Source organism: Musa acuminata, chromosome BXJ2-4, assembly GCF_036884655.1.
Source record: "Musa acuminata AAA Group cultivar baxijiao chromosome BXJ2-4, Cavendish_Baxijiao_AAA, whole genome shotgun sequence".
Taxonomy (NCBI): Eukaryota; Viridiplantae; Streptophyta; class Magnoliopsida; order Zingiberales; family Musaceae; genus Musa; species Musa acuminata.
In genome coordinates this window covers 37,630,170-37,656,520 of record NC_088341.1, presented here as the reverse complement: position 1 = coordinate 37,656,520, position 26,351 = coordinate 37,630,170, and the positions used below count along the sequence as shown (strand labels likewise).

Below are 26,351 nucleotides of genomic sequence, written 5' to 3'. Positions count from 1 at the left end.
CAGCAACAAAAGGGGAGGGTCAGGTTTTCCAACTTTCATACCTTGGGCGGAGGAGAGGGTGGGTTTCCTCCTTGGCTTAGTGTGGATTACAAGTGACGGGTGCGAGCATTATTTTAAATGTGCTAAGGATGATGACTTAATGAGCCCAACAAAGGACAACGAGACCCAAGGCTTTGATCCTCTCGAAAAAGCCCTTGAGCGAGAAGTGATGGGGATCATCAACGTCATTATTTGCATTAAAGAAGCCCTCGAGCATTATGCTGGACACAGCAAAAGGGTCTCACAAAACGGAGGTGATGACCATGTGGTGTCGAGGATACGAGACCTCGTAACAAGATGAAAGTGATGAGAGCTCATGATAGGACAAGGCGATGAGTGACGAATGAAAATATTGAGACTTCATGAAAATAAAGCAAAATAGAAATGCTGTAGAAAAAAAAAATATTGAGACTTTTTTTTTTTTTTTTGAGAATTTACCATTTTAATTTTGGTACTATTTGCTTCTTGCCTTCGTCATAAGCGAATTTTATGTGCCTGACAGCCATTCTAGAAAGATCTTCTAACCGTGTGCAGTTCTTTGATTTGCCCAACATCCTGCAGAAAATATTTCCTTGCATCATTTCTGAAGTGCCCACTTAGCTCAAATGATATTGTGGTAAACAAGAACAAAACCCTGCGCTATCCATCAGAGTAACATCCATCCAAAAGCCTCATCAATCACAGCTAACCAATATGAATTAAAATACATATGGAATATATAGAATATTTGGAATTCCCCTGATATTCTTATAAATATGAGTTTCCTAAAGGATATTAACTCGTTTAGAGTTTCAACGAACGGTAAAACAATCAGGAAAATAACTACAATGGCAAGTTTTAGATTTTGCAAGAATATATATATATATATATATATATATATATATATATATATATATATATATATATATTATTGTTGGATGCGACAATGTATCAATAGTAATGCACATCAACTAGGTCGAAGCCATCAAAATACAAAAATCATGCTTGCTGAAAAGACAAATTGCTGCACCAAGACAAAAATACCGTCACCGATGAGGAGTTAAATCTACATTAGTATTTGATTGGACCATCCAAGCTACCTGATGCAAACTGAAAAATTAAGAATAAAAACTTAGTAAGTTATACTTTGCATCCGCAGACTGAAAAAAGAAGTTTATGGTCAGACCTGTCTAACGGTAGGGTTCATCGATGTATTGAATTCATCAGTCTTTCCTTCCCATACAATTCTTCCATCGTAGAGAAATAATAACCTAGCAATACAGCTTTAAGCTACGTAAGATGGCTGTTGGAGCCCCCATAAGGAAACATAAAGAGTTCAGGAGAAGATTTTACCTATCAACAGCCCTTCTTATGGTGCTGTGCTGATGCGTTACAACAACATAAGATGCTATCTTTCCTGTCTGTCCAAGAGCATCTTGTCCCATGCTATGCACAGACCGTATTAGATCTTCAACGACGGTGGATGCAATTGGATCAAGTCCTGCCGTAGGTTCATCGTACAAAAGCACCTGAAAGCAGCTACAGAATGTGAGAGATATTGTATGCTAGGTTATCTGAAAAAAGAACTGTGGCTTTGGTTTCATCTCCAAGCAGATGAATTTTACCAAACTGGAAGCAGTAACATGCTTTTGGCTATTTCTTTGGTCTATAATCCTGACTACCAACCAACTGGTTCTCTCAGATAGGTAATGGCTATCAGAAACTAAAGATAGAAAAGAACTGGAAACAAAATGAGCCATTGTAGCCATTTGCCTTTCCCTAAAGAATCACAAATGTCATCTGGTCCCAAAAGAAATATGCATGCACAGTTTTCTTTTTTATCGGTTACTGATTAAGCTCTAAGGAATCATGGAGTGGGTGCTTCGCATTCTTGTTTTGATTTGCAGTAGGCTACAAACAAAATCTGTAAGGAAAAATAGCTGAAAGAGGCATCTAGTCAGTCACCAAGATATTACATTTACTATTTAGTGTACAGCATAGATCACAAAAATCAACAATAAGCATTCTCATACCTCTGGTTCTATCACCTCCTTTGTGTCATCAAAAATAATGGATCGAGCCAATGCCACACGCTTTTTCATGCCTCCGGAGAGTTCAGAAGGCATACGGTCTTCTACTCCCTGCCAAGACCACAATTCAGTATACCCAAAAAAATAAAATTGTTGGTTGTGCTACTATATGCATTAACAAGATCAATTATGCAAATATATGAATTTAATAGACAAGGACAATATAACATAATAATCTCACAACAACTTTCATACTTCTAATAATAATTTATCCGAGCAACAAACTGCATCAAACAAGTAAATGTACTGGCATGAGATAACCTCAGCCAAGGAGGATTCTGGAGATGAGTGATATAAAGCATACGGAGATTTCGGATGCTGAACTATGATTCCAAAAGTGCCACTTGATTGAGTTAAGCATAGTTCAAAATTTCTTGTCCCAATCCTTAATGGACCAAATCAAATTGGCCACCAATATTGCAGTGAAGTCAAACTGTCAGTAAAGCTAAAGGATCATCAAAATTCAGAGGGCATTTAAGCCTTTTATGAACATATGTTTAGTTGTTCTTGGAACATAACAATCAAACAATCAGATATTATTCTTCCGTAAAAATACAACTAGCAAATAAAATGTTTACATCAAATTGTATTGACAAATAGTAGCAAATTATTGTATGTTAATTGTTAAGTTCATATGTTCATCATTTTTTGAAGAATCATTGAGTTGAACATGATGGAACCAGCTGAAGGTTCAACTTGGCTTGTTTCCTCATATAGTAATCCTACGCACAAACCAGAGTGATTACACAAAAAATGGGAAGGTGATTTTGCTACCCAAAATGTGTAGTCACCAAGGAGGACAAACATCATGACTTATCAACATTTTCAGGGAACTGGATGCAATAAAATAGAAGGTGATTTTGCTATCCAAAATAGGTCAGGATTAGAGGGCATTCACCCAACAATTTTCTCTAAGATATGAAGCTGAAGGTGTTAAAAGGATTAGAAGTGTGTTAAGTATGAAGTTTGTACATGCTAAAGTGCCTAGCAATTAATTTCATGATAAAAGGGAGAAGTAAAGAAAAATATAGACTCTTACAGAGGATACAGTAGTCAGATATTCCCTTGATAAGTGCCAGTGGATTATTGGCAAGCTCAAAGTTATATGGAAGGCAATGCCTGACCTGGACTTAATAGATGAATTTGGGAAACATTGTTTCCATGGAACATCCATGATAGCTTCATAGTCTATACTGCAGTAAGAGCTAATAGATACCTGTTAAAATCCAACCAGGCATGATGCAGACCACATATTCCAGTGACATCTGAGTTTGGAAGTACGAGGAAAGCTTTTCATGGTTGCAAATTCAGGAAGATTGCAAAAAGAGAAAACGCAAACATTGAGGACATCCAACTTCTCACAATGATTACGTAGACCTTAGTCCTCACTGCATTTGAATATTCAAAGTTTAATACAAGTATGCAAATACATCAACAAGGTTAATTTATCCAACTTACTGGCCCTTAGTATTTGATTCAAAAGGTCAAGTCTTAGTTCTAGATCCATTCATATATACAGGTGGAAGCTGCACATAAATAAACTCCTTTTGTTGCATATAGAGATTTTTCACAATTTCAATCTATGGAAAAACTAGATAAAAATTTGGGAAAGAACTTTAGGTAGAGAATGCTTTCAATCTGCGGTTCCAGAAACTAATTCATGTATTCAAAATGATAGGTACCTTCAAACCAACAGCTTCTAAGTTCCTTGTCACAAGTTGTGAAATCTGGTCTGCTGACATTTTTGAATTTTCATACCTAGTGGAGGTATAACACATGTAAGAACAGAAAAAATGTATTGCATATTTTCTAATAATCTCTTCAGGAAAGAGAACCTCCTTACAATAGAAAACCAACATTTTCTCGCACTGAAAGAGAATCGAAAAGCGCTGCACTCTGGAACACCTGTATTAGTATAACCAAAAGGGAAACCGGTTCATTATGACTGAATGCAAAAGCTAGACAGTTATAAAGAGAAAGATATGCTGTACCGCCCAAGTCAATATTTACCAATCCAACTCGCCACCAAGACGTGGCTCGTGCGAGTCCCTATTAGCACCACGCTGGTATATCATGTGTCAGTACACCGATACAAACCAATACGTATGGTACCAACAAATCTCTAAGATGGGTTCGATACCCGAAATGACGAACCATGATAAAGAACATGAGGTCCTTAATATTTCTGGTACTTCGTAATAGATTTATATCTCTATCTTCTTACATCAAGGAATGCAGGTACATAAGGTGATCCTTAGATGATGAATCTTATTTGATAATAATGCATATATCTTATACTTTTTATTAAGTCAGATGGCAGAAGTGTAATGACCAAATAAACAAGATAAAAAAAATTACAGAAACTACCACCCCTAAGTATTTAAACTCGCACCTCAAGTCGTAGGTGTTACTGGCCAAACCATTAATCTTTATCTTATGAAATGGCATAGCATTTTTACATATAAAGAAAAAAATAAAAATGAGTTAAAATCAATTTTTTAATTATTACAACTACAATAAAGAATTGGAGATACAGATATATGAGACAGCTGAAGTAGTTTCAGTCTCCATCAGTCAACTAGATTTGTACTAAATTTATGGAGAAAATGGTAGTATAGCCTCACATGAGAAATTATATTAATTTTCTATTTCCGGCCAGGGCCTGGTAATGGTCCTTAACCAAAACCTAAATTCATGCATGAAACAACTAGTTAGTCAGTTGATCATTTTGTAATGGTATATACCTCATAGATCACGGGACATATATTCTGTAATTAAGGGTCTTCAGCAAGCTAATGAATTATAATTTCAACAGGAATTGATGATGTTTGAAAAAACAATTCTGAGCACTTTGAAAAGTTAATCACTAGAAGCCAATTACTTATCAGAGGCAAAAGTTACCAGGCCGATCCGAAGACCTGATATCTCTCCATCACTGACCAATCCATGTCTCTGTCTACCACATATAAGAACTTCACCCTGCTCATTATTATAATAGAAATGCATAAAAGAACTTTATCTACAAAATGTAACACATAAAACTAGCTTAGTGTATCAATTGAAATATCCAGTGTACAAGAAAATTGTATTATTCAATGATACCTTGTCTGGTGATAAAAGCCCAGCCATGACCTTCAGAATGGTTGATTTGCCAGTTCCTGAAGGCCCGATTATTCCAACAGCTTCCCCATGCCTAATCTGACCAAGCAAAAGGACAAGGGAATAATCAAGTCAAACTTTCATCTCCAATTGTCCCAAACTTGACAACATTTGTAATAGTAGTTCATAGTGGCAAGCTGAACTTCATGCACATTGCAGGCAAAGTACAATAAGTTGACTTCCAACTCCGTAAATCCCTTGAAAAGTGAAAGTAATATATCCATATTTCATTATCAGCCATGTGAGATGCAATTAAGGTCAAAAAAGGGAAGAGAAAAATTCCAAGTATGATCACAGTATATTACCAATATCAAATCTGTCACCATCTTAAGATAAATTCTCAGCCCAAAAAAAGATGGCACTTGGGAGCCAATGCTTCAGTGTACATCAAATGCTTGATATATATAACCCAAATAAAATCTAAAAAAAGAGCAGTCAAGATATGAATTCGAATAGACCCTCCAACATTTGCTGGCAATTGATAAAACTATAACTAGAAGATGAGTCCTAGCTAGCTACTGAGCGTGTATCATGCAACTAGAAACATGATCACAGAAGACCGATATAGCAAAAGAGGCTTGAAGCTAAAGAGATAAACTGTGAATTATGGTTAGAACATTTGTGGTCAATTGAAACTGTATTCTTGCTGGTACACCATTATTTCAAATAAAAGAACCACGGAAATGCCAGCATGGTAGGTGAGCTTCTTATGCATACAAGGGCCCTTACATCAAAGCCAAAGGCCTATGGTTAATACTTGACACAGTCTATAAGGCTTGCACAGTTATGATACATTGAATGTGTTATTTGAAGGCTGATGAAACGACAGAATTTTATACCTGAAATAAGATCACAATCACAGGGATGACTAATATTTAACTAGAATCATTAACTTCAAAGCCAATGAAAAATACTCAACGAGTCAAATCTCTCTTGGTGATGTGAATTGTGAAGTTCTTTTCTTTGGAGAGAGAGAGAGAGAGAGAGAGAGAGAGAGAGAGAGGGAGGGAGAAGGGGGTTCATTTGATATTATTTTGGCCATCTGATTGATTTTGCAGAAGAACTTCTGTTTATATATTAAAAAAGCATTTAAATTATGCAAATTACATGACAATTTCAGTTCAAACAGTAGTGCTTCTGCAGATTTGGCATTTGGCAGTCGGCTATAAGCAAATGATCTTCAATAAGTACAAAAATTGAACTGGTGTTTAAAGAATTTGAAATGCAAAACAAATCTACCAAGCGACTTGTCTGGAAAATCCAGGATTAATAGAAATTATAGGATATCTATGTACAGAGTGCCTACTACTGAGATTTTCCCCATAGAAACACAATATTTACATCGCCAGCAATCATTTGAGTTTTACAAAATTTCAAATTAACCCTTGGATATCAGATTTTAATCAAATCTCAACCATTCATGTGATGGTGATAATTTTTTATCCATGAAATTAAACTGATCATCCTTATGAAAATTTGTCTCTTTATCATCCTATGAGAGAAAACAGTTTCTCAAAAAAACTCAGTCATTTATTCCTTATGAATAATATTGGCCATATAATTTGCTCTTTTCTTGCTTATTCCTTTAGTGTTGATGTAACAGTCCCTGGAATCTGTAACTAGTGATTTTTTTGTTAGTTACTCTTTCTAACATCAATGATTTACTGAAATTAAAAAAATCATTATACCATCAATATTGTGTTATGTGAATATGTGTGACATTTATGACTCCTGAAGTCAGTGTATTATTTTATTTAGAGGTTTTCAGCAAACACTATTATATAGTTTCATCTTTGTTGAAGCCCAATTTTGCATCAAATCTCTCCACTCATTTGTCCTACATCACTGACCTGGTAAAGATATTTCCTAGTTGACAACTAGAACAATATCAAAAATCCTATTAATCGTCTTTAATATAAAAGTTATAGGATGAGATAAGGTGAGGATGTGAAATGCCTAGATCATCATGCCAATGAAGGAATTTGAATCATGCAAAGTACATCTCTGATACATGCAGAAAAGATGCATGAGGATGACCAAAATAAAGACTTTGTGAAGATCTTAGTTTTACCAACAGGAGCTAGGTCAAATTTATGTTAATTTAAAACACAATAAAATCAAGTTAGATCATTGACAAACTGAAATCTGATTTGGTTGCAACTCTAAACATTCTTAATTAACTAGAACTATAACAAGGTGGAGTAAACTAACAAATATTTTCTAGATTTTGTATTTTGGATGTTATGCTAACTGACATTGATAGAAAATAACTGCATCAGTTATTGAAGGAATAGTTATCCTAAATGTAATACATCAAGAAAAAGGAAGAAACTTTACCTTGAAGCTAACTCCTTTCAGTATTTGTTTGTCCCCAAAAGATTTATGGACATTTCTACACTCGATAAGGACTTTAGGTTCTTCCTTAAACTCTGTTCCCGCTTCCCAACCCTTGGACAAGGGTGAAGTCTAACCAGAAAACCATGTAACTTATTAGGAAGATATTTGATGACCAACATAAATGTATTGATGTATGCAGCAAGTACAATATAATTTTTTTACTCTTCTGCATGAAAAATAGACTTACCATACACCATGACGCTAGAAAAGCATTGGCATACAAGGTATTCAGATTTAAGCAGTGGTAGTTGGCTATTTTTTGGTCATCATATCAATTTCATATGAAGCATTAAAACACAATAAAGTGGAGTAACTGCCTTGCATAAATACTCTCCCACATAAATTTAAAAAATCCATGAGCATACAGAAGTTAGGTTGTGCATTAGAACTGTATACACTGTTATCACAAATAAAAAAAACTAGCTCACCAGTCTGTCACTGTTCTAGTAGTGAACTGATGGACCACGTTTAGTCATTTACATATATATACTTCCTATCACAGCATATATGGCATTTTCTTCACCAACTACTCAGACCCCCATATTATTACTTTCTCTTGTTTTTAAGAATAGTTTGCCGTGTGCTTTTTTGCAAGGATAGAAAGACACTTTGGCTCAACTTTTCATCTTGAAAATCTGCTAATAAGAAAGAAAACTCAATGTATTAAGGCAAGAACTTTAGTAAAAATAATATTAAAACTGCAAATAATTCAATTTCAAAAGCATTTTATGATTCCTTAATCTGAGAAGCCCCAGCATATTATCCATTAATGCTGTGCTTAATGGATATTCTTCTCACAGTTCACAAGACTTGTGTCGGGTACCAAGACGTGTAAGGGCAACATGATCAAGAATTGGTAGGATTGGTCGGCTCAGATTGATGGTATCATAATCTTCAGAGACAATAATATGATTGAGAATTAACAGGATCAGTCAGAGTGAAATGACAGTATTGAAACTGTCAAAGAAAATAATTTTAAAATGGAAAACGAAACACTGAAAAAAATGGAAAAATTGAAAACGATCTAGCTTTCTAAACGACATATGAAAATGAAATGTAAAAGATATAAGCTGTTAAAATATAACACAAAATCACAAACTAATTTGTTAAAATTAATTTTATATTTATTTGAAATTCAAAATTAATTGAAACAGTTATTATATATGTCTGACATAACATTTAAAACTTATCCACAAGTTGCTTTGAAGACGGGGAAGGACTCCATTGTACTTTTGGTACTTCTCTAATTGTCGATCAGATAAAGTATTAGCAAAGACATTTAAGGAAATCTTTGTTTAGAGTGTGTGCTTATGGAATTTCAGATAATCATGAATCCCATAGCATCCTGATTCTCTGCCATGGCATATCATTCTTTTCATGTTAAGGGCTATTCTTTGTACCCTCCTTTCCCCAATGTTCATTCTTCTGTTACCAGCAATAGATGACAAACATTGAAATAATGATTGCAGACAAAAAATTCAACGATCGCAGTAAATTACGGGCTAATTACATATTACCCCATGTAGTTAGACCTCTTTAGCATCCTAGTTCTTAAACTTAAAAAATTTACATTGGAATCCCTATAGTTACGAAAGTGAAACATCTAGCTCCATTTACCCTAACGTCGTCGGTTTTACCGACGGAATCATGAAAACGATGGGCAAAAAGATAATTCCAACGTCTCAATTACGTTTTTGGTGGTGGCGGACAGTGACACCGCTAGGAGTTGTGGAAGGCTGTTGGGGATAAGGGAGAGCGGTAGCGAGATGTGAGGCGACGACGCAGATGTCGATGCTCTGCATCAGCATTAGCACCGCTTGACAACTGCGTCGGCGTCGACGTAGATGCAAAACAACGTCGCACAGCATATGTGTCGGCATCGACGCAGATGTGACAAAAGGACTACTCAACATCTGCATCAGCGTTGACGCAGATGCAAAGCGACGCTGCCCTTCTCGATATCGTTGTTGGCACCGACGCAGATGTGGAGCATCGACATCTGCGTTGTCGCCTCACCTCTCGCCGTCTCTCTTCCTCCTCATCCACAATAGCCACAAGCGACCTCAACTGCACCGTCGTTCGCCATCACCGAAAACGTAATTGGGATGTTAAAAAGTAGCTTTTTGCCTATTGTTTTCATGCTTCCGTCGGTAAAGCCAATGACATTAGGGTAAATAGAACTAGATGTTTCACTTTCACAACTATAGGGATTCCAATGTAAATTTTTTAAGTCTAGAGACCGAGAAGCTAAAGAGGTCAAACTACAGAGGGTAATATATAATTAGCCCGTGAATTACAAATACATCGATAGCAGGTTTCCTTTATTTCCCATTTTCAAAAGTAGGTTTCTTTTCTCTTTCTTTCATCTCGGCTTCCCCTCTTCTCCTTCCTTTTCCCTTCATTGGACTGGTCTTATTTTTTTTATTGAGATAGTCAGATCGCCTAAAGTGGGCCAAAATCAGCTACCACATGCTGAGTTTAATTGATTCAAGTCTATTTCAACCTTTTATTATTATAAGACTAAAACATCACACATATAGGATGTATCATATTGGAATTGCTTGATACAAAAAATTATGCTTCTTCCTTAAAGAAAAAAATATTCACTTCTCTAATTTACACAAAACTTCTCAATTATGAAAGATACATTATTTTTCTTCCATCAGAAGGCCCATAAACTCCCATTGAAACAACCTAGCTGATTATTCATTGTCGAACTGCAACTATTAATTTACAACAAATAAGAAAGGAGAATGCATTAATTAATTTTTATAATTTATATTAATGGACATCCCTTTGTTCATAGGAATTGCAAAATGTTAGAAGTAAATACTCTAAAGGTGCTAGATTAGTCAAAGCATGTCTCCCAATTTCCCAAACATGTCAAAAACAATCAACAATTCATAATCATATAATTCTCCTAATAGAATAATATACTTAATAGACATGAACAAACTCAAACAAGAAATGAAAATGATTCAAATGAAATTAACCCAAATCTACTTATTTAGTCTGAATCTCAGCCCAACTTTCAAAAATTCTTGATTTCGCAAATCTAATCTAATTTTAACCACAAATTTCTGGAAGAAAAGGCAGCCTATTGGTGCCTCATAACAAAAATGTCTTCCACATGAACCAGAATTGTCGAATTATAGTCAGGAACAAAATGTAATAAAGCAATGCACTTCCTCTTTTGCTTATGACAAACAGTGACAAAAAAAATTAGGCATGCACATCCAACAGCTAGTGCATACATACTATATCAGGGAGACAAATTGTTCATCAATCAGGAAACTAACAACTAAACCTCCCCATGGTTTGGTTGGGTTCAAAGCAGGCTTTGTCCGAGATTTCACAGTTTACTAAGGCATGAGCTCAACCAAGCCTAATCATTAGCCTAAGCTCTAGGCTCAAGCTTGGCCAAATTAAAGCTTTGAGTTTAAGGCTTTAAGTCAGAACTCAAGGCCTAATACAGTCAACAGCTTGTCTTGACTTATTGAGATCTCGACTCTCCTTAGTCTATAGTGCTACACCACAAGACTTATTAATAACATTAGACTTAATATGGTAAGTAAAATCAACATATTTGAGCTGGGCCAATCTTTTTTATTTTAAGCTATAGATCAACCCCTATTAATCATCAGCTAAATCCTAGCCCCAGTATGGCTAGTAGGACTCTGAATCTTGAGTATAGCTGATTGAATAGCCTTTAGGCTCAATCAGATTAATAAAGATGCCTAGCCCATATAAAGGACTACAATAGTATTTCTTGTTTTATTTGTGAAACGAAAACTTTCAGAATTCTACAGAAAAAAAAATTTTAACTAAAAGATTGTTACAATATTGGTCACGACATGGCAACCTGTAATATATAATCATTATGAACTAATTATAGTGTCAACTGATACAAAAATAGCCAAAAAAAAATGGAAAACACTTATATAGCACAAGTAAAGAAAAAGGAGATTCTCTAAAGAGGGAGAGCCAAATAAAATCCAAATTCAGAAATCAAAATGTCAAAACATGACATATTAAACAACAAACCAATGATCTTCATAGAAGGTAAAGCTTTTCATACAATAATTGGATCCACTAGTCAGATAAGACGACCTCATACAAACTCATGCTTAGGTTCAAAGCCGAATCCATAAAGAGTATATTGAATCCCGGCATTCAAAGACGTTACAGGGGCTTAATTTTGGATAGGCTCGATATCGACATTTCAAATGTCATAAACTTCAACTTCTTTTCTTGTAGGAAGATGCACAAAATCCATCTTCCTATACCTCTTCATATCCCTCTCGTTATCCTACTTTACATCTCCCTCTCAACATGTCTTTCTCCCTTATTCTCCACTCAGGTTTTTGGTTTGTTATCCTGTGTATCCCAACTGCTGCAAGTTAAACAAGAAAGTTTGACATGGCCAAATTACATGAACATAATGTCCATGGAGATCAGTCGAGCATGATTAGCAATGTAACCGATATTTCTGAGTTTGCTAATGTGACAATTTGAGCAAAAGATCCATCATTGAACGCTCGACATGAAAACCCGTGTATTAATTGGGAATTCATATTCGTAACAGTCGATTGAATGAAAAAGAAGAAGAATAAGTTTGTAAAGGAGACCTCCAAGGCAAGGAAGAAAAATTATATGAAAATAATCAATTCAGACCGATCGTCGAGCTCACATGGCTTTCAAAAGCAGAACGTCCGTCGCCCCAATTCCGCGGAGGGGCGCTGCATGCGCAAGCGATCCGTCTCCCAACCGGCCACGACCCGCTCGATAGTTTTTTCGGGGCCCGAAGATAACTCTTCGTTGGCGCCGGCAGAGAAGCCAAACGTGGAACCCATGGATTTCCTGAAGAGACGGTGGAACTCGACATGACCGATCTCACGCTTGGATTCGAGAGAGATGAGATCTTATAGGAAAGCCAATCAAAAAAGCCCTCGCAAGCGAATGGGCTGACTGGGAGAAGGAGAGAGGAGGGCCCGTGAGGTGTTTGCTTGCGCTCGAGGCCGACGCCTCCCACACCGACCGCACAGCGCAATGGGGAAAAGGGACAAGAGGAAATGGAGCACGGCAAAGCTGACGTAGACGTACATTTGGTGTGGGATCCTCTACAATATTACTTCTAAATTGAAGCATCCAATTCTTCCATCTCGGCCGTCCATGGGTTCGTGTGACACGTGTTCAATTAAACATGATTTGACTAGACCGAGATTTTAGTTTGACTCGGTTGGATCGAAGCACTTAATTTATTGATTCAAACCATTTGGTAATTAATGATTTATCCTTCTTAGTTTTTATTTATGCTCTAAAATTGTGTCATATTTTATAGCGTGTGTTATGGAGACTAATCTGAACAATGATATTTTACAGGATACTACTTGTTATTTTCCGGAATCTTATAATGGTTGACTTTTGGACTTAATATGATCTGATTATAGACTGACAAGGTTAAATTTATTTTTGATATTTTAATTTTTTTCAGACGATCTAAATCTAATTATTTTGTTATTCATATGTTATGTTGGGATCATAATTATATATACTATAATAGATTGAGTTGTTATTCACCCAAATCTTTTTCAATTAAATTTTAAATCAAGTCAAATAATATTGAACTATTTCTTATTTCTAGCGGTATTAAAAATAAATTTATATTACTAAAGTAGCTTTTTTCTTACTTTAGAGTACAAATTAAGGTGATTTACTAGTTGTGAATTTTAGTTATGACTTAAACTTGAGATAATAAACTTTTCAACTTAAGTTAATAAATTTTAAATTTTAATTAAAAAATTAGTTATTTTTATTTTTGATATCAAAGTGTGGGGAAAGCATATACTTTGTGAGTTATTTGTGTACTTGGGTGAATTCCCACAAAAAAATCTTTGTATTTGAAAATATTTTTAGAGCGTTTCAATTTTCAAAAAAATTTGTAGAGTGGTCTTATAGTATGAAAATATAATTTTGCCCCTAACCCCCTATCGAACCTGTCTCCCGTTCGCTATGTCTTGTTAGATCTATTATATCTTCACAAACTCGACAAAAGAAAGATGTGCAATAGAAAGTTCGATGGGATCCACAGAGGTAATGATGACCTTTGCATCCTCTCCTTCTTCACATAAGAATTGCAAACGATGACATTGATCGCCTATGCAACGAGCAAAGACTATAGGGACAAGGTGATGGATCCAACGAGAGCTAGGGATAGAATTTGAGGTGACAGAAGAGTGGTGCAGGGCGGACGAGACAAGCCCGATGGGGGTTAAGGGTAAAATCATATGAGAACTTTTAAAAGTTTGGATTGAAAATAACTTTTTTTTTATATTCCCCTTATATACTTAGCAATTTGTTATTGATTTATTGGGATTACATGGTTCATGTATATAGTGCTTAAGGTTTTTTATAATGATTAGATGTTGAATCTTATTTCATGCGTGTTTACGGTAAAGTAGAAGTAGTTATTCATACAAGTGTTTAAACGGATAATGAATCATAGAAAAAATATGTTTGATTACATTTCAAGTAATTTGAAGGCTTATACTCCATTGGATTACAAAGTAAATCTCGAACCAACTAAGGAATTTTGTTCAGTCAAAAGATGGAGACAGTAGAATTACATAAGTTACACTAATAGTAAGAGAATTAACAAAAATATTTATTTGTCTAAATGAAACTATATATATATATATATATATATATATATATATATATATAATATTTACAAACGTGAGTTGGTTGTATATTTCTTTCTCTATATTAAATGTTGGTTACATTATTTTTTTTATACAAACGATGCCTGTGGAAGATGAAATTTGATCTTATAATCTTATAATGATTTGCTTCCCCAACTAATTTATAACATAATATTTGGAGGATTTAACCTAAAATCAAATAATGTAAGTATGTGGTTGAATAGTGATAGGGCATATTTTGGCATACCTCCACAGCATCCACGGTAGCATGACCAACCATGCCCCACCATTTTAGCCTCCTTTTCATGATCGAGCAGGGGTTGTCGGGTACAACCCATTCGAGGGACCCACGATAGTACCATCAAGTACAAAATCGACTCGGGAACTCGGGACGATACCGCCAGGTACAAATCCGACCTCGATAACTCAGGACGACGCTGCCAGGTACAAAGCAGACCCCAGGAACTCGGGACAACGTCGCTAGGTACAAAGTCGATCCCGGGAACTAGGGACGGCGTCGCCAAGTACAAAGCCGACCTCGGGAACTCGAGACGGTGTCGCCAAGTACAAAGTCGACCTCGAGAACTCGAGATGGTGCCACCAGGTACAAAGCCGACCTCGGAAACTTAGGATGGCACCGAGTATAAAGCTGCCCCGATGCAGACATCGATCACACATAAGGTATGGGCTAACCGCCTGTAGGGGTCAACAACCATTAAACAAACCCTGTACGATCAACCCTCGTGCATAGGTATAAGAGTCAACCACTTAGCTACGCCAAGAGAGACTTTGTCCCTAGAGAATTCGAGAGAGGACTTTGAGTGAGATCCCACTCCATTAACTTGACCTTCAGAGAGGTCAGGTCGGGAAAACATATCCCTGACTTCGACCTGTGTGCAGGGCCTAGTGACGAGGAAACAGACGATGACTTGCTCCGCTCGATCCAACCCGACGACCGGACTAGAGTCTTCGTAGGCATCTCCTTGGATATTCGAAGTCGAACCAAACCGTGTTGACTCCCTGACTACGATGATGTAAAGTTCACTAACAAATAGTTATTGGGTAACTAGTAAGATTGATTGAAGTTGTAGTAAAATTAACCTACATCGTATCCTATATTTCATGTGTACTCCCAAGTAAAAGTAAATCTGATCGTAATTTGACGATTCCAATTTCACAAAAAAAAAAAAAAAGAATCATAATTCGATTCCAGACAATTTCGGTTTTGATTCTAGTTCGAACATAATTTCGATTATAGTTTGACCTTTGAATATGAAATGTTAACTGTTATAATATAGTTTCTATTTACATTTTATTTTTTCAATTGATTTGGAATTGAACCGGAATCCGAACCGTACGGAATCAAACCGTGATCCCGGTTCCTCCCGAGGGGGGTTCACCGTTGGTTGCACATGGGAGACTGAGCACACGGTGAAGAGGAAGGTGACCAATAGAAACGGCCGTTGGAAAGGTAGGTGGCGGGTGCGACCCACACTGCCCGCAGCCACAAGCCCAGCATTCAATGACGAACATTTACGACACCGTGTGTATCTGAACCGTCAATATACCCGCGTGGTCCATCCTCGGCCGTTGATTCATACCAAGTCGTTGCCTGCGACAGCAGTGTCGGTTGGCCAGATTGCGTTGGCTGGTTTAATCCAATTCAATGCAGCCCCCCAACCACTCTCTCATGTGACTCAGCACCTTTCTCTCGATTTAGATTTTTATTTGTCTATGCTATTGGGCTAAAATTTGGGCGATTTATGGAGATTAATTTGAGGGGTATTTATATTGGTTTCTCAATTTGGGCGAAATCGATTCCTTCGGAGGGATATAAATGTCATTTTAGTTTTACTTTTTTATGTTTCGAAATCTCCGATTGGCTTCGGCGGAAGGCGATAATTTTTCTAAGAGGGATCGATCGTTGGAGGGAAGAATGGAGGAGAGGAAGATGACGCACCCGGTGGCGGAGGCGGACGAGCGGAGCCCCTTCGGGCGGCTGAGCGCGGAGGAGTTCTACGCGCGGCACGCCGTGTCCCACGCCTCCTCCTCCTTCGTCAACCCCCGTGGCCTCCGCATCTTCACCCAGTGGTGGGAGCCGCTCCCTCCTGCGCGGCCCATCGCCACCGTCGCCGTGGTCCACGGCTTCACCGGCGAGTCCAGCTGGCTCGTGCAGCTCACCGCTGTCTACCTGGCCAAGCACGGGTTTGCCGTCGGCGCCCTCGACCACCAGGGCCACGGCTTCTCCGACGGCCTCGTCGCCCACATCCCCGACATCGAGCCTGTTGTCGATGACTGTGTGACCTTCTTCGACTCCTTCCGCGCGCGATACCCGCCCTCCCTGCCCTGCTTTCTCTACGCGGAGTCGCTGGGCGGCGCCATCGCGCTGATGATCCACCTGCGGGAGAAGGACGGACGCGCGACCCGAGGGTGGGACGGGGTGGTGCTCAACGGGGCCATGTGCGGCATCAGCCCCAAGTTCAAGCCGCCGTGGCCGCTGGAGCACCTGCTGTGGCTCGCGGCCGCCATCGCGCCAACCTGGAACATCGCCTTCACGCGGGGCTCCATCCCAGACGTGTCCTTCAAGGTGGAGTGGAAGCGGAAGCTGGCCCTGGCGAGCCCCCGGCGAACGGTAGCACGGCCGCGGGCAGCCACCGCGCTGGAGCTGCTCCGAGTGTGCCGGGAGGTGCAGGGGAAGTTCGAGCAGGTGACGCTGCCGATGCTGATCGTGCACGGGGCGGATGACGTCGTCTGCGACCCGGCCTGCGTGGAGGAGCTCCGCCGGCGCGCCGCCAGCGAGGACAAGACCATACGGATATTCCCGGGCATGTGGCACCAGATTGTGGGGGAGCCCGACGAGAACGTGGAGCTCGTGTTCGGCGAAATCATCGAGTGGCTGAAGGCTCGAGCGGTGCCCAACACGGCCGCAGAAGAAGGCAAAGCTTGAAGCTCCTGTTGATCCATAAGACTGCCAACATCCCTTCGTATTCGGTGGCCTCTCTTCACTGTGTGTGATGTAGTCATAACGCTAGGCTTGGAAGTCAGACTTGTGTTTGTGCTAATGTCTGCAATGCATTTCCGTTTATGTCCAAACTTGCTTCTTCTCCTATTTGCATGACAGCTTCTGCAAATAATTTGCCTTCTGGATCTTGGTTTTGACCACTTGGCTACACTTTCATCTGTTGATTGACTCTGAAGAACTTCTTGCGAGGTTTTAGAAGCAACAGATGTCTTCAACTTTGAACGTGAGTAAGAAAGATTACATCTGTATCACCTCAGCAAGACAAATACTTGATCTAATTTCTCAGGGATACTAAAATTTTCCACTCTATTCTGACTTCTATTAATAATACACCTTTCACAATCCTCAATAGTTCTTCACATCTAATAAAAGATTCAAATGTTTGTCCCTTGTTGTTTGGTATTCTTCCTCAAAGCAACCATTTGCTCTGTAGAGGATCTGCTTTCATGGTTTTTTGGTAACAATGAGACAAGCATGTATGTATACAAATATTGATATCAGGATCTAAGACAGTGAATCATGTATAACCTTTCTCGTTAACTCATAATTGTAAATAATGTATGCATGGGAAATTAATCCCAGCAGCAAATACATCATGTTGCATCACATCAAACCCATGAAGATTCAATTTCTCTTTACGGAGAAGTACCAGATCTAGTCTTCAGCAGGTGGATCGACCCAGCGGCCATGGTCCTTTATGAGCTGAATTAGAGCTTCAGTTGCATGTTCCATTGCTATGCCTCGCTTCACCACGGTCTAAGACATGTAAAAGTCATCCTCCTGGCTTTAGTAAAAGAATTATCTCAAACCTATAAATGCTAATATTGGAAATGGCTCCAGTTCAAAATTTCTAGTTTCAATTACTTTATGATCTAAAGAGTCTGAAGCATGAAGTGGTAAAGGCTCGAGACCTCAAACCAATGAGATTGCCACATGCAGAGATCCAAGAGGTAGATTTTACAAGGTGACAATAGGAATGCTTCAGTTGAATGCAGCTATAAATTGCACTTCCAGTAAGCTATAAAATGCATTTAATATAAAAGGTAATTTACATATTGGTCCCTTCATTTTGTAGCTTATTTACTGATCGATCATTGCCTTATTGTTATTTATATCTCAACACCATTTTCTTTGTAATTTCTCTAGTTTTTCATATGTTTCATTCCTTTATCCCAACTTAGTTGCATAATTGCTAGTCATCCAAAGTTCATAAAGCCTAGTGAATTCCAGGTTAATAGTTCAATAACGACAAAAATAGATATGTTCTTTTTCCTAATAAAAACCTCAGGTTAATGCGGCGAACCCAGTGAAAGTCCTTTGATGCATGTAATGATTACAACAACTCATTACTTTACAGTATAATTCGAATGTAGTGATTATGCTGAGGACAGCACTTACCTTCCCTACATAGAGGTCAATCTTTCCTGGCGAACCACCAACATAACCAAAATCTGCATCAGCCATCTCTCCTGGCCCATTCACAATACAACCCATTATTGCAATCTGCAAAAGAGTGGAGGGTTAGTTCCAATTCAATACAATAGCAGTGTTCAAACATGCCAGTGCTGAGATCGAAAATTACTGAGACACCGGGCAAATGAGATGTCTTTTCCCTGATCTGGGCACTTATTTCTTGAAGGTCAAAAAGTGTCCGCCCACAAGATGGGCAAGACACATATTCCTGTGATAGAATTGTATGCATAGACGATTACTTAATAACCCAATTATATTCAGATAATTTTCAAATTTCACTGCTAAATAACAGTTTGCAATAGCTTACAGTTTTTGTGTTGCGCATTCTGCAACCTTGAAGCAAGTTAAAAGATGTGTTTCTCAAAAACTCATACTCCTGGTCAGAAGCCTCAAGCAGCACACCGTCCCCAAGCCCATCAACCAAAAGAGCACCGGCACTGCTCCCAGCCACAATGACCAGATCATCTCTGCCAATTGCAGAACTAGAATGAGAAATGAAAAATATATTTCCCATTCCAACATTCATTCAACTTTTGTGCAGATCCCAACGTTACCTGTGGATCTGTTCAGGAAATTGTAAATGGTGGATTACAGGAAAGTTCAGGGAATTTCCTTCTAGATACTCGAACAACCTGAAAAATAATCAAGATCATAGAAAAAGTGTCAAATAAAAGAAAATCTGTGCTGGTTGACAGCCAGGAGTAGGAGTCTCTAATCCAAAATGGAAAAATGTAGCACTGAGTAGTGAATAGAGATTGATATTAAGAGTAAAACGCAAGGTAAAAATGGAAATAAACAGAAAATCCAGCAAGTGTCTATTATTGTAAAAACAAAGATGGGTGTTTAAGGACTAGCTACATAATTGACTACTGTTACTATGATTACTCACCTCCTTGCTGCATGAACTCTGCTGAGTTTATCTTCACTGTATGGAAGATCATGTAGCAACATTGTTATATCACCAACAATTTTAAGAATATCTAGTTCTTCATAAGGTTCATCTCCTCTGACAGTTACAGCTAATCGAGTGCCTATAAAACAAACACATCACAGGACCGATGAAGCCTCAAAAGAAAAAAAGAAAGAAGCAAAAGAGAAGTACAAAAATAAAATGTTACCTTCTGGCAAAAGCTTGTAAGCACCAGTTGAGAGTTGCTTGAGGTTGACAAGGACAATTGCATTAGGAAGTGGTTTTGTCAGCTGTTCAGACAGTGGTGTTACAACACCCATACTTATATCGATCAACCTTTTGAGAGCTAACCTCTGATCATAGGTGGCAAATATGAATCAGCCATAACAGAAAATTTCATGTTTAATTTTGATTAAAAAAAATCAAAGTAGTAAAATATAATTATTCAACTCTAAATTCTGCAAAAGATCTAACTTCAATCTTCTTTCTTCCAAAATATAAAGAATTAAAAAAATCCTTACAGCATCAGCATCTTCCAATGGAGGAAGTTCTCTCAAAAGAATAGAGTCCACTGTTGCCAGATCCTGAATGCAATATACATTTCAGCAACACACTTATATTTACAGGCTCCAATGAATTTACTGAAGCATGATGGTGGAAGTTGAGAATTACAAACCTTGAAAGGCATGCCAACCGCAAGTTTTGCTGCAAGAGACTTGTAAAGAAGTTCTGGTGTCTGACATAAGAAAATTGCCATAATCAGGATAAGATGCAATTAAGCAAAAGTAGATGCAAATATAACTGACATGCCAGGGTGATGAAGAGAGCCAATGACTAATCTAAGTCTTATCTAGAAACAAAAGCTATGCATCATATCTGCATAATGTAATAAATCTAAATGAAGAGAAATAAATAAGCCCATGGTTGATATGATTGGGGGTGTTCCAGATTGTCAGAATCACATCATGAGGTCTGGATGTTTTGAGACCACCAGAAATCAGCTAGGATTGGTTAAAAATGTGGAGATTGACTGGTATCCTGTATCCAGCAGGTCCTAATGAACTGCCAAATAATTGGGGATCTCAGGGTCAGAATTAATTGATCCTGGAATGAGAGGCTTAGATTAGCATTGGCAGATACCAGTGGACCTTGAATAAGCTTGGACACGTGAAATAAACACTTAAGCATTTGTTTGGTATTACAGTTCACTTTCTAAGCAATAATATGTGCAACAATAGAATAAAAAATATTCAATAACAATTACATAAAAGCAACACATACCTTCAACATATCCAAGGAAACTGACATAAGAACAGAACCATCACGATGAAGCACACCACGGTAGTCCACTTCCTCACCCTGGACAAAGTAGCTACAGTAAGAAAGCTTGCAACGCAAATCAAGCCAGAAAACCAAATACACTGCTAACCTCCTTTTGCACTGGAAGTTGACCACTTCTACGCTGGAAGTCAAAGTATCGTCTATGTTTCTCTTCAAAAGGTACCTAATAAAAAATTGTGTTGCACAAGTTAGGTTCTAAAGATTAAAGGCAATTATTAAGAACGGTAAGGTAGACATCGCATACTGTAGCACTTTGCTGTCAAGCAAGGACTGGTAGAAAATGACAATTGGAAAAGAGCCTTACAGTTCCCTTCTGAAGAATTGCAGCTTGCATACCGAGGTTAGCCAATCGTCTGCAAGGATCAATTTCTTCCTCTGGTGGTTCGGTCAGGGATACCCTGATTGTATCACCTAAACCATCCTGTGGAACAATGGCTACAGATATTAGAGAATTTCATTCTACTTATAAACTCCAACTTTACTCGAAAGTGCGACGTTTCATATAACCGAACTCTTGCTGATCTCCAAAGCATGACCTTCTATCTTATCACTAAATACCATTGGACATCCTGTAACATTATAATTTTTCTATTGGAACTCTCGTATGGTGAACCATAAGTTTATGTTTTCCAAATTTCATACAGTTTAATTTCGGTCGGCTGCATTTCTGAATGATTAGACACGTGTCAAATGCATTCATCTTTTATATATTTTAAGCTCTGTTTACATGGAAATTTGATATGTGCTTACTTAATCTGACCATAACTCACAAGATAGCATCACCTGCATGACTATGAAATATGTGTGTTACATATGAAGCCTTAACATACTTCAAGAGAACAAATTAAGAGAGAAACCAACAATAATTGTTCACATAAATGAGCAAGAATTATGAGGCAGCTATGCAAAGATTCTCGTAGCTGCTGTTCCTGTAATGATGTGAGAGAGGTGAGAATTTAAAACCGACTTATATGGTGTCTCTCATGGATTAATCTGATATTTTCATGATTGCTTATGTTTGTGATTCTAAGTTCAAAGTTGCACCAAAAGGTTTGTTAAACTTGAAGACTTGGTCTATCATGAAAGAAATTACCTTTTTCTTTGTATTACCGGAATGAACTTTCTGCATTTATATAACTTATTTATGCAATTAGGGATCTTGAACTCCACAAAGATGTAAATTTGCTTGAAGTTTACTCAATGGTTGTAAACGGTCTAGTATTAGACATGAACTTGCTGGGCTTTTGCAACTATAAGGGTCCATGTGTCATGATTTTGAAATGTCTAGTTGACCAACCCACCAAAAGCATGCTTAATTTTTTTTCACAAATCATCATGTATGGTTGATTGATGAAACTCACCAAAAACCTGCTTAGTGTTTTTGCACAAAGTTGTCATAAATGGCTGATTGACAAGACCCACCAAAAACCTGCTTAGTGTTTATGCACAAGTTGTCATATGTAGTCAATATAACACTTGGACAAGTATTCGATGGAGTTTGTCCAATAACTTCACAAAGAAAGAAGGTGACAAACTTCTAATTTACCTTCTTGTTTCAATGCTCATGAAAAAAAAGTGTTGCACAACATCGTCAACATAATAAACTCTGCTTGACATATGAATTTGAAGACATAAAATATGCAAATACTATAAAATAAAGGGTTTGAAGAAGTATGAACCTGAAGAAGAGTTCCTATTCCAATTGCAGATTTCATCCGTCCATCTTCTCCCTCTCCAGCTTCAGTAACCCCTAAGTGCAGAGGATAATCCCAACCCTGAACATACATTTCTGCAACAAGCAAACGATAGGCTTGAACCATGACAACTGGGTTACTTGCTTTCATTGAGAAGACAAAGTTATGGAAGTCTAGCTTCCGGCATATCCTGGCAAATTCAAAGGCAGATTCAACCTGTCATGAGATAGCAAGATCTTCAGCATAGATTCTTCTACAGAAAAAAAAAAGGGTTCCTAAAGTGTAGTTTATAGAAAGAGTGGTCACCATTCCTCTTGGAGAATCTCCATAGTAGCTCATTATGCGATCAGAAAGACTTCCATGATTTGTCCCAATTCGCATTGCTCGTCCATACTTCTTGCATTTCTCAACCAATGGAGAGAAGACCTGGCCAGAAAGATGAAGAAATAATTGACTGAATACTAACATACTTCAAAGGTGGCTTGAACTAAGAATGTCATTGATTCAGTGGTAAGATAATGCAGATGATGTAAGCAACAATTTAACTGCAAAATATGAACACAACAGGAAACAAATTCTTAGGTCTCTGTAAGCATTACAAGTACATGTATGGGATTCAATGCTATACGTAACATTCAATGGGGAAAAAGAGTCTCATTAGGTCTCCAGTAGAGACAATGTAAAGAACCTCAACAAAAAAATAAACTACATAAGGCCCATGGATATATCTGTCAGAAATAGAATATCTAACTCAAAATCAGATTTAAACCATTCAACTCTGAACCAGTTTTAGAAGGAATTAGTTGTGTTAACAGCTGGGCATCCTAGGCAATCTTGTAAATAGATAGGCAATTCACACTACTACAGGCACATGCATTTTTTATTATAAAAAATGGAAAGAAGGAAAACAAACTAATCTCCCAAACCTTTTCAATATGCTCAAGCTCTTTTTGATAGTCGTCATCAGTAAACTCTATCGTCTCAAATTGGGCTCGCCTATCAGCTGCAAAGAAATTATCTCAGTAATCAATGCTTAGAATTTGATGGTGGGTGTTATTCTTCATACAGTAGATTTACCAACCAAAATTTCCTGGATTGACTCGAATCTTATCAAAACATTCAGCCACCCTGAGTGCAACTGCAGGTGCAAAATGGATGTCGGCCACAAGAGGGATATTGTAACTGGATTCATAAAAAAGAAATTATGATATATTACGGAGGGTTTCTTAAAGTGTGCATTATCCATGCACTTGTCCCAATGATGAACAAATGTAAGACCTACTTTTTCTGGACAAGTTTGTTCTTGATTTCAAAACAAGCATCCGCTTCTTTCTTCCCTTGGACTGTTATCCGAACCAAATCTGCTCCTTTATCTGCAATTCTTATTACCTGCCCAGTGCCAAAACAACAGTTTCAACCCGATACTGTCGAAAGAAAAGTATGCAGTATAGTGCACAACCAAGTTTAGAGAGAACCTTAAGAAAAACATAAAAAAGGAATCAGATGGCATTGGACATTTGGGAAAAGGGCAAATTAAATGAAAAGAATAAAGGACCCAAATTTGAGATCATGCATATAGTAATAGTCAATGAAAAAGCCTAAGCAAATAAGACAGAGATAAATCATGGCCATTTCCACATGAAATCTATTTCAGATTTGCATAGGAAACTAAAATTTCTTAGTATTATTCATACATGGTAAACTGTAACAGCCAAAGACTCAAACAGGTGTGGCCTTCTCATTTACATCCACGGCTCAAGTTTCCTTACTCTGGAGACTTTGCACGTCAGAATTCAGTTGCTGTTTGCAATATCGACTGTTTGCTCGAACAGCACTACGCTTGTGATCCAGACATTACAACTAAAGATGAAAGTATTTTCAAATTAACCAAATAAGAAAACTATATATAAGGTTACCAGCTCTAGTATAAACCAACTAACTCCTTGTAGGTCAATTCAAAATTTAAAAGATGGTGACTAGGGTTTTAGATGTAGAAATAACCTATCTGCTTGAGATCGCATAAATTGATCTTCCCCAAAAAGCTATGTGCAATTGGCCACCTTTCTTGAAAATTTAGGCAATGTCAGTGTGTGAATGATTCTATTTGTAATATAATTAGTTGTCACTGCTCCATGTTCTATTTGAATGATCCAGTGACAAACTTATCCTTCAAAACTAAGCATCATAGCCTAATAAGCTCAACAATAATAAATGTGAATTCATACTAATGACGTTCTTGGCATAGGAAAAGTAATTATTACATGATTACATAGGGAAAAAAATATAATCACAGGATTAAGTGAGTGAACCTCTTCAACAGTCTTAGCCACATCCTTGGTATCGGAAGTTGTCATAGTCTGAATTCGTATAGGATGCTCGCTGCCAAGTGCCACATTTCCTACCATCACAGTACGTGTCTTTCTCCTGACAGTCTTGTGCAGCGATTCACAGTACTTCTGTCGAGGAACTAACATATAAAATGAAGCACAAGTTAAAAGGAATCCTTGCCACTAATGATGTAAGGTTTTTCTGAAACTTCAAACTATCATGATCTGACTTGCTTATAGATCTTATATTGATGATAGTGAAATAAGTTATCAACAGGGGGTTTATAATCTACTTTAGTGTTAAAAAGTCGGCAATTCAAACAATTGCGCATGCTGAAGGGGAAATTATCTTTTTTTAAAAACGAAGGAGGAGGGGACGAATGTTATGTTGCAGGAGGTCGCAACGGAATCAGAGACAACTAGAGCACGTAACATCAGAAATTTTGATAGATGGTTTAACAAAAAAGAATCCTTTGTAATAAATGTCTTAAACAAAGTGAAGTATAGCTACGTAAGACAACCTAACCATCTGCGGTTATAGAATATTTCAGTACCTAAGAGGGGACTTCCTTCTGAGGCGGGCTCAAGTTCCACAATCTCCGACCCAGAATTGGAAGAACTCCTAATCACAGCCGCGTGTCTTCTCCGGAGCTTCATCCTCGGTTGCTCAGGAGCGCAAGAAACCCTGGCGAAATCTACGCTCTTTGCAAAGCTCAAGCCGTAGTCCCTGGTCCGCAGACCAGGAATCGAAGAAGGAACAGCTCCAGCGGCCATATCCACAGCACCCTCTCCTGACCTTCTCAGTCCTACAAAGACACAATTAAAAAATCAGAAAAGGAAAAAGCCAGAAAATTCACAAACCAATAAATTAACTGGAGGTTCAGATAGCATCAATTCCATCAAGCATGACCACAAAATCCAAAACAAGATAAAGCAATCGAAGAACAAAAAAGGGGCAAGGCTTTCAGCCGAAAGTACTTCTGGAATTCTGTATCAACAGCACGCCCTTCCGGGGGAATGACGACGAGCAGGAAGAAGAGGAGGCGCTCGGCAAGGTACAGCGAACCTACTCACCAAAGCCAGGGGAGGAAGACGCAGCTGATGGTGACGCCGGTGTGCGTGTGTCGCACAAGAGACGCCTTGGCCGACCAAACCAATCTAGTTCGGAACAATTAGCACCTTTTTATATGCATCATTTAGCGAATTACAAATGATATGC

The 26,351-nt window shown here is 38.0% G+C and overlaps 3 protein-coding genes across 4 annotated transcripts; 1 reads left to right on the top strand and 2 right to left on the bottom strand.

Annotated features, from left to right (window-relative positions):
- Positions 1-969: 969 nt before the first annotated feature.
- LOC103978244 (protein TRIGALACTOSYLDIACYLGLYCEROL 3, chloroplastic) lies at positions 970-12,707 on the bottom strand. The gene is made up of 10 exons (XM_009393972.3): positions 12,355-12,707; positions 7,605-7,733; positions 5,211-5,306; positions 5,010-5,087; positions 3,952-4,013; positions 3,791-3,866; positions 2,052-2,159; positions 1,372-1,547; positions 1,205-1,289; positions 970-1,128 (listed from the first exon to the last, which is right to left on the bottom strand). The coding sequence occupies exons 1-10, from the start codon at positions 12,547-12,549 to the stop codon at positions 1,090-1,092; spliced, it is 1,044 nt and encodes a 347-aa protein (XP_009392247.2). The 5' UTR covers positions 12,550-12,707; the 3' UTR covers positions 970-1,089.
- A 3,536-nt stretch (positions 12,708-16,243) lies between these two features.
- On the top strand, positions 16,244-17,458 carry LOC135610689 (caffeoylshikimate esterase-like). The gene has a single exon (XM_065105509.1). The coding sequence runs from the start codon at positions 16,302-16,304 to the stop codon at positions 17,310-17,312; it is 1,011 nt and encodes a 336-aa protein (XP_064961581.1). The 5' UTR covers positions 16,244-16,301; the 3' UTR covers positions 17,313-17,458.
- Positions 17,459-17,907: 449 nt separating this feature from the next.
- On the bottom strand, positions 17,908-26,351 carry LOC135610688 (4-hydroxy-3-methylbut-2-en-1-yl diphosphate synthase (ferredoxin), chloroplastic). 2 transcript variants are annotated; one of them, XM_065105508.1, is made up of 20 exons: positions 26,207-26,351; positions 25,687-25,938; positions 25,115-25,272; positions 24,088-24,194; positions 23,887-23,987; positions 23,732-23,808; positions 23,112-23,231; positions 22,791-23,021; positions 21,416-21,532; positions 21,200-21,274; positions 21,052-21,129; positions 20,447-20,506; positions 20,292-20,354; positions 19,979-20,123; positions 19,750-19,891; positions 19,415-19,492; positions 19,168-19,327; positions 18,970-19,068; positions 18,786-18,890; positions 17,908-18,143 (listed from the first exon to the last, which is right to left on the bottom strand). In XM_065105508.1, exons 2-20 carry the CDS (start codon positions 25,904-25,906, stop codon positions 18,042-18,044), a joined length of 2,238 nt encoding a protein of 745 aa, XP_064961580.1. In that variant the 5' UTR covers positions 25,907-25,938; positions 26,207-26,351; the 3' UTR covers positions 17,908-18,041. The 2 variants fall into 2 exon arrangements, with proteins under 2 accessions (XP_064961580.1, XP_064961579.1); XM_065105507.1 differs by having other exon boundaries at positions 26,111-26,291.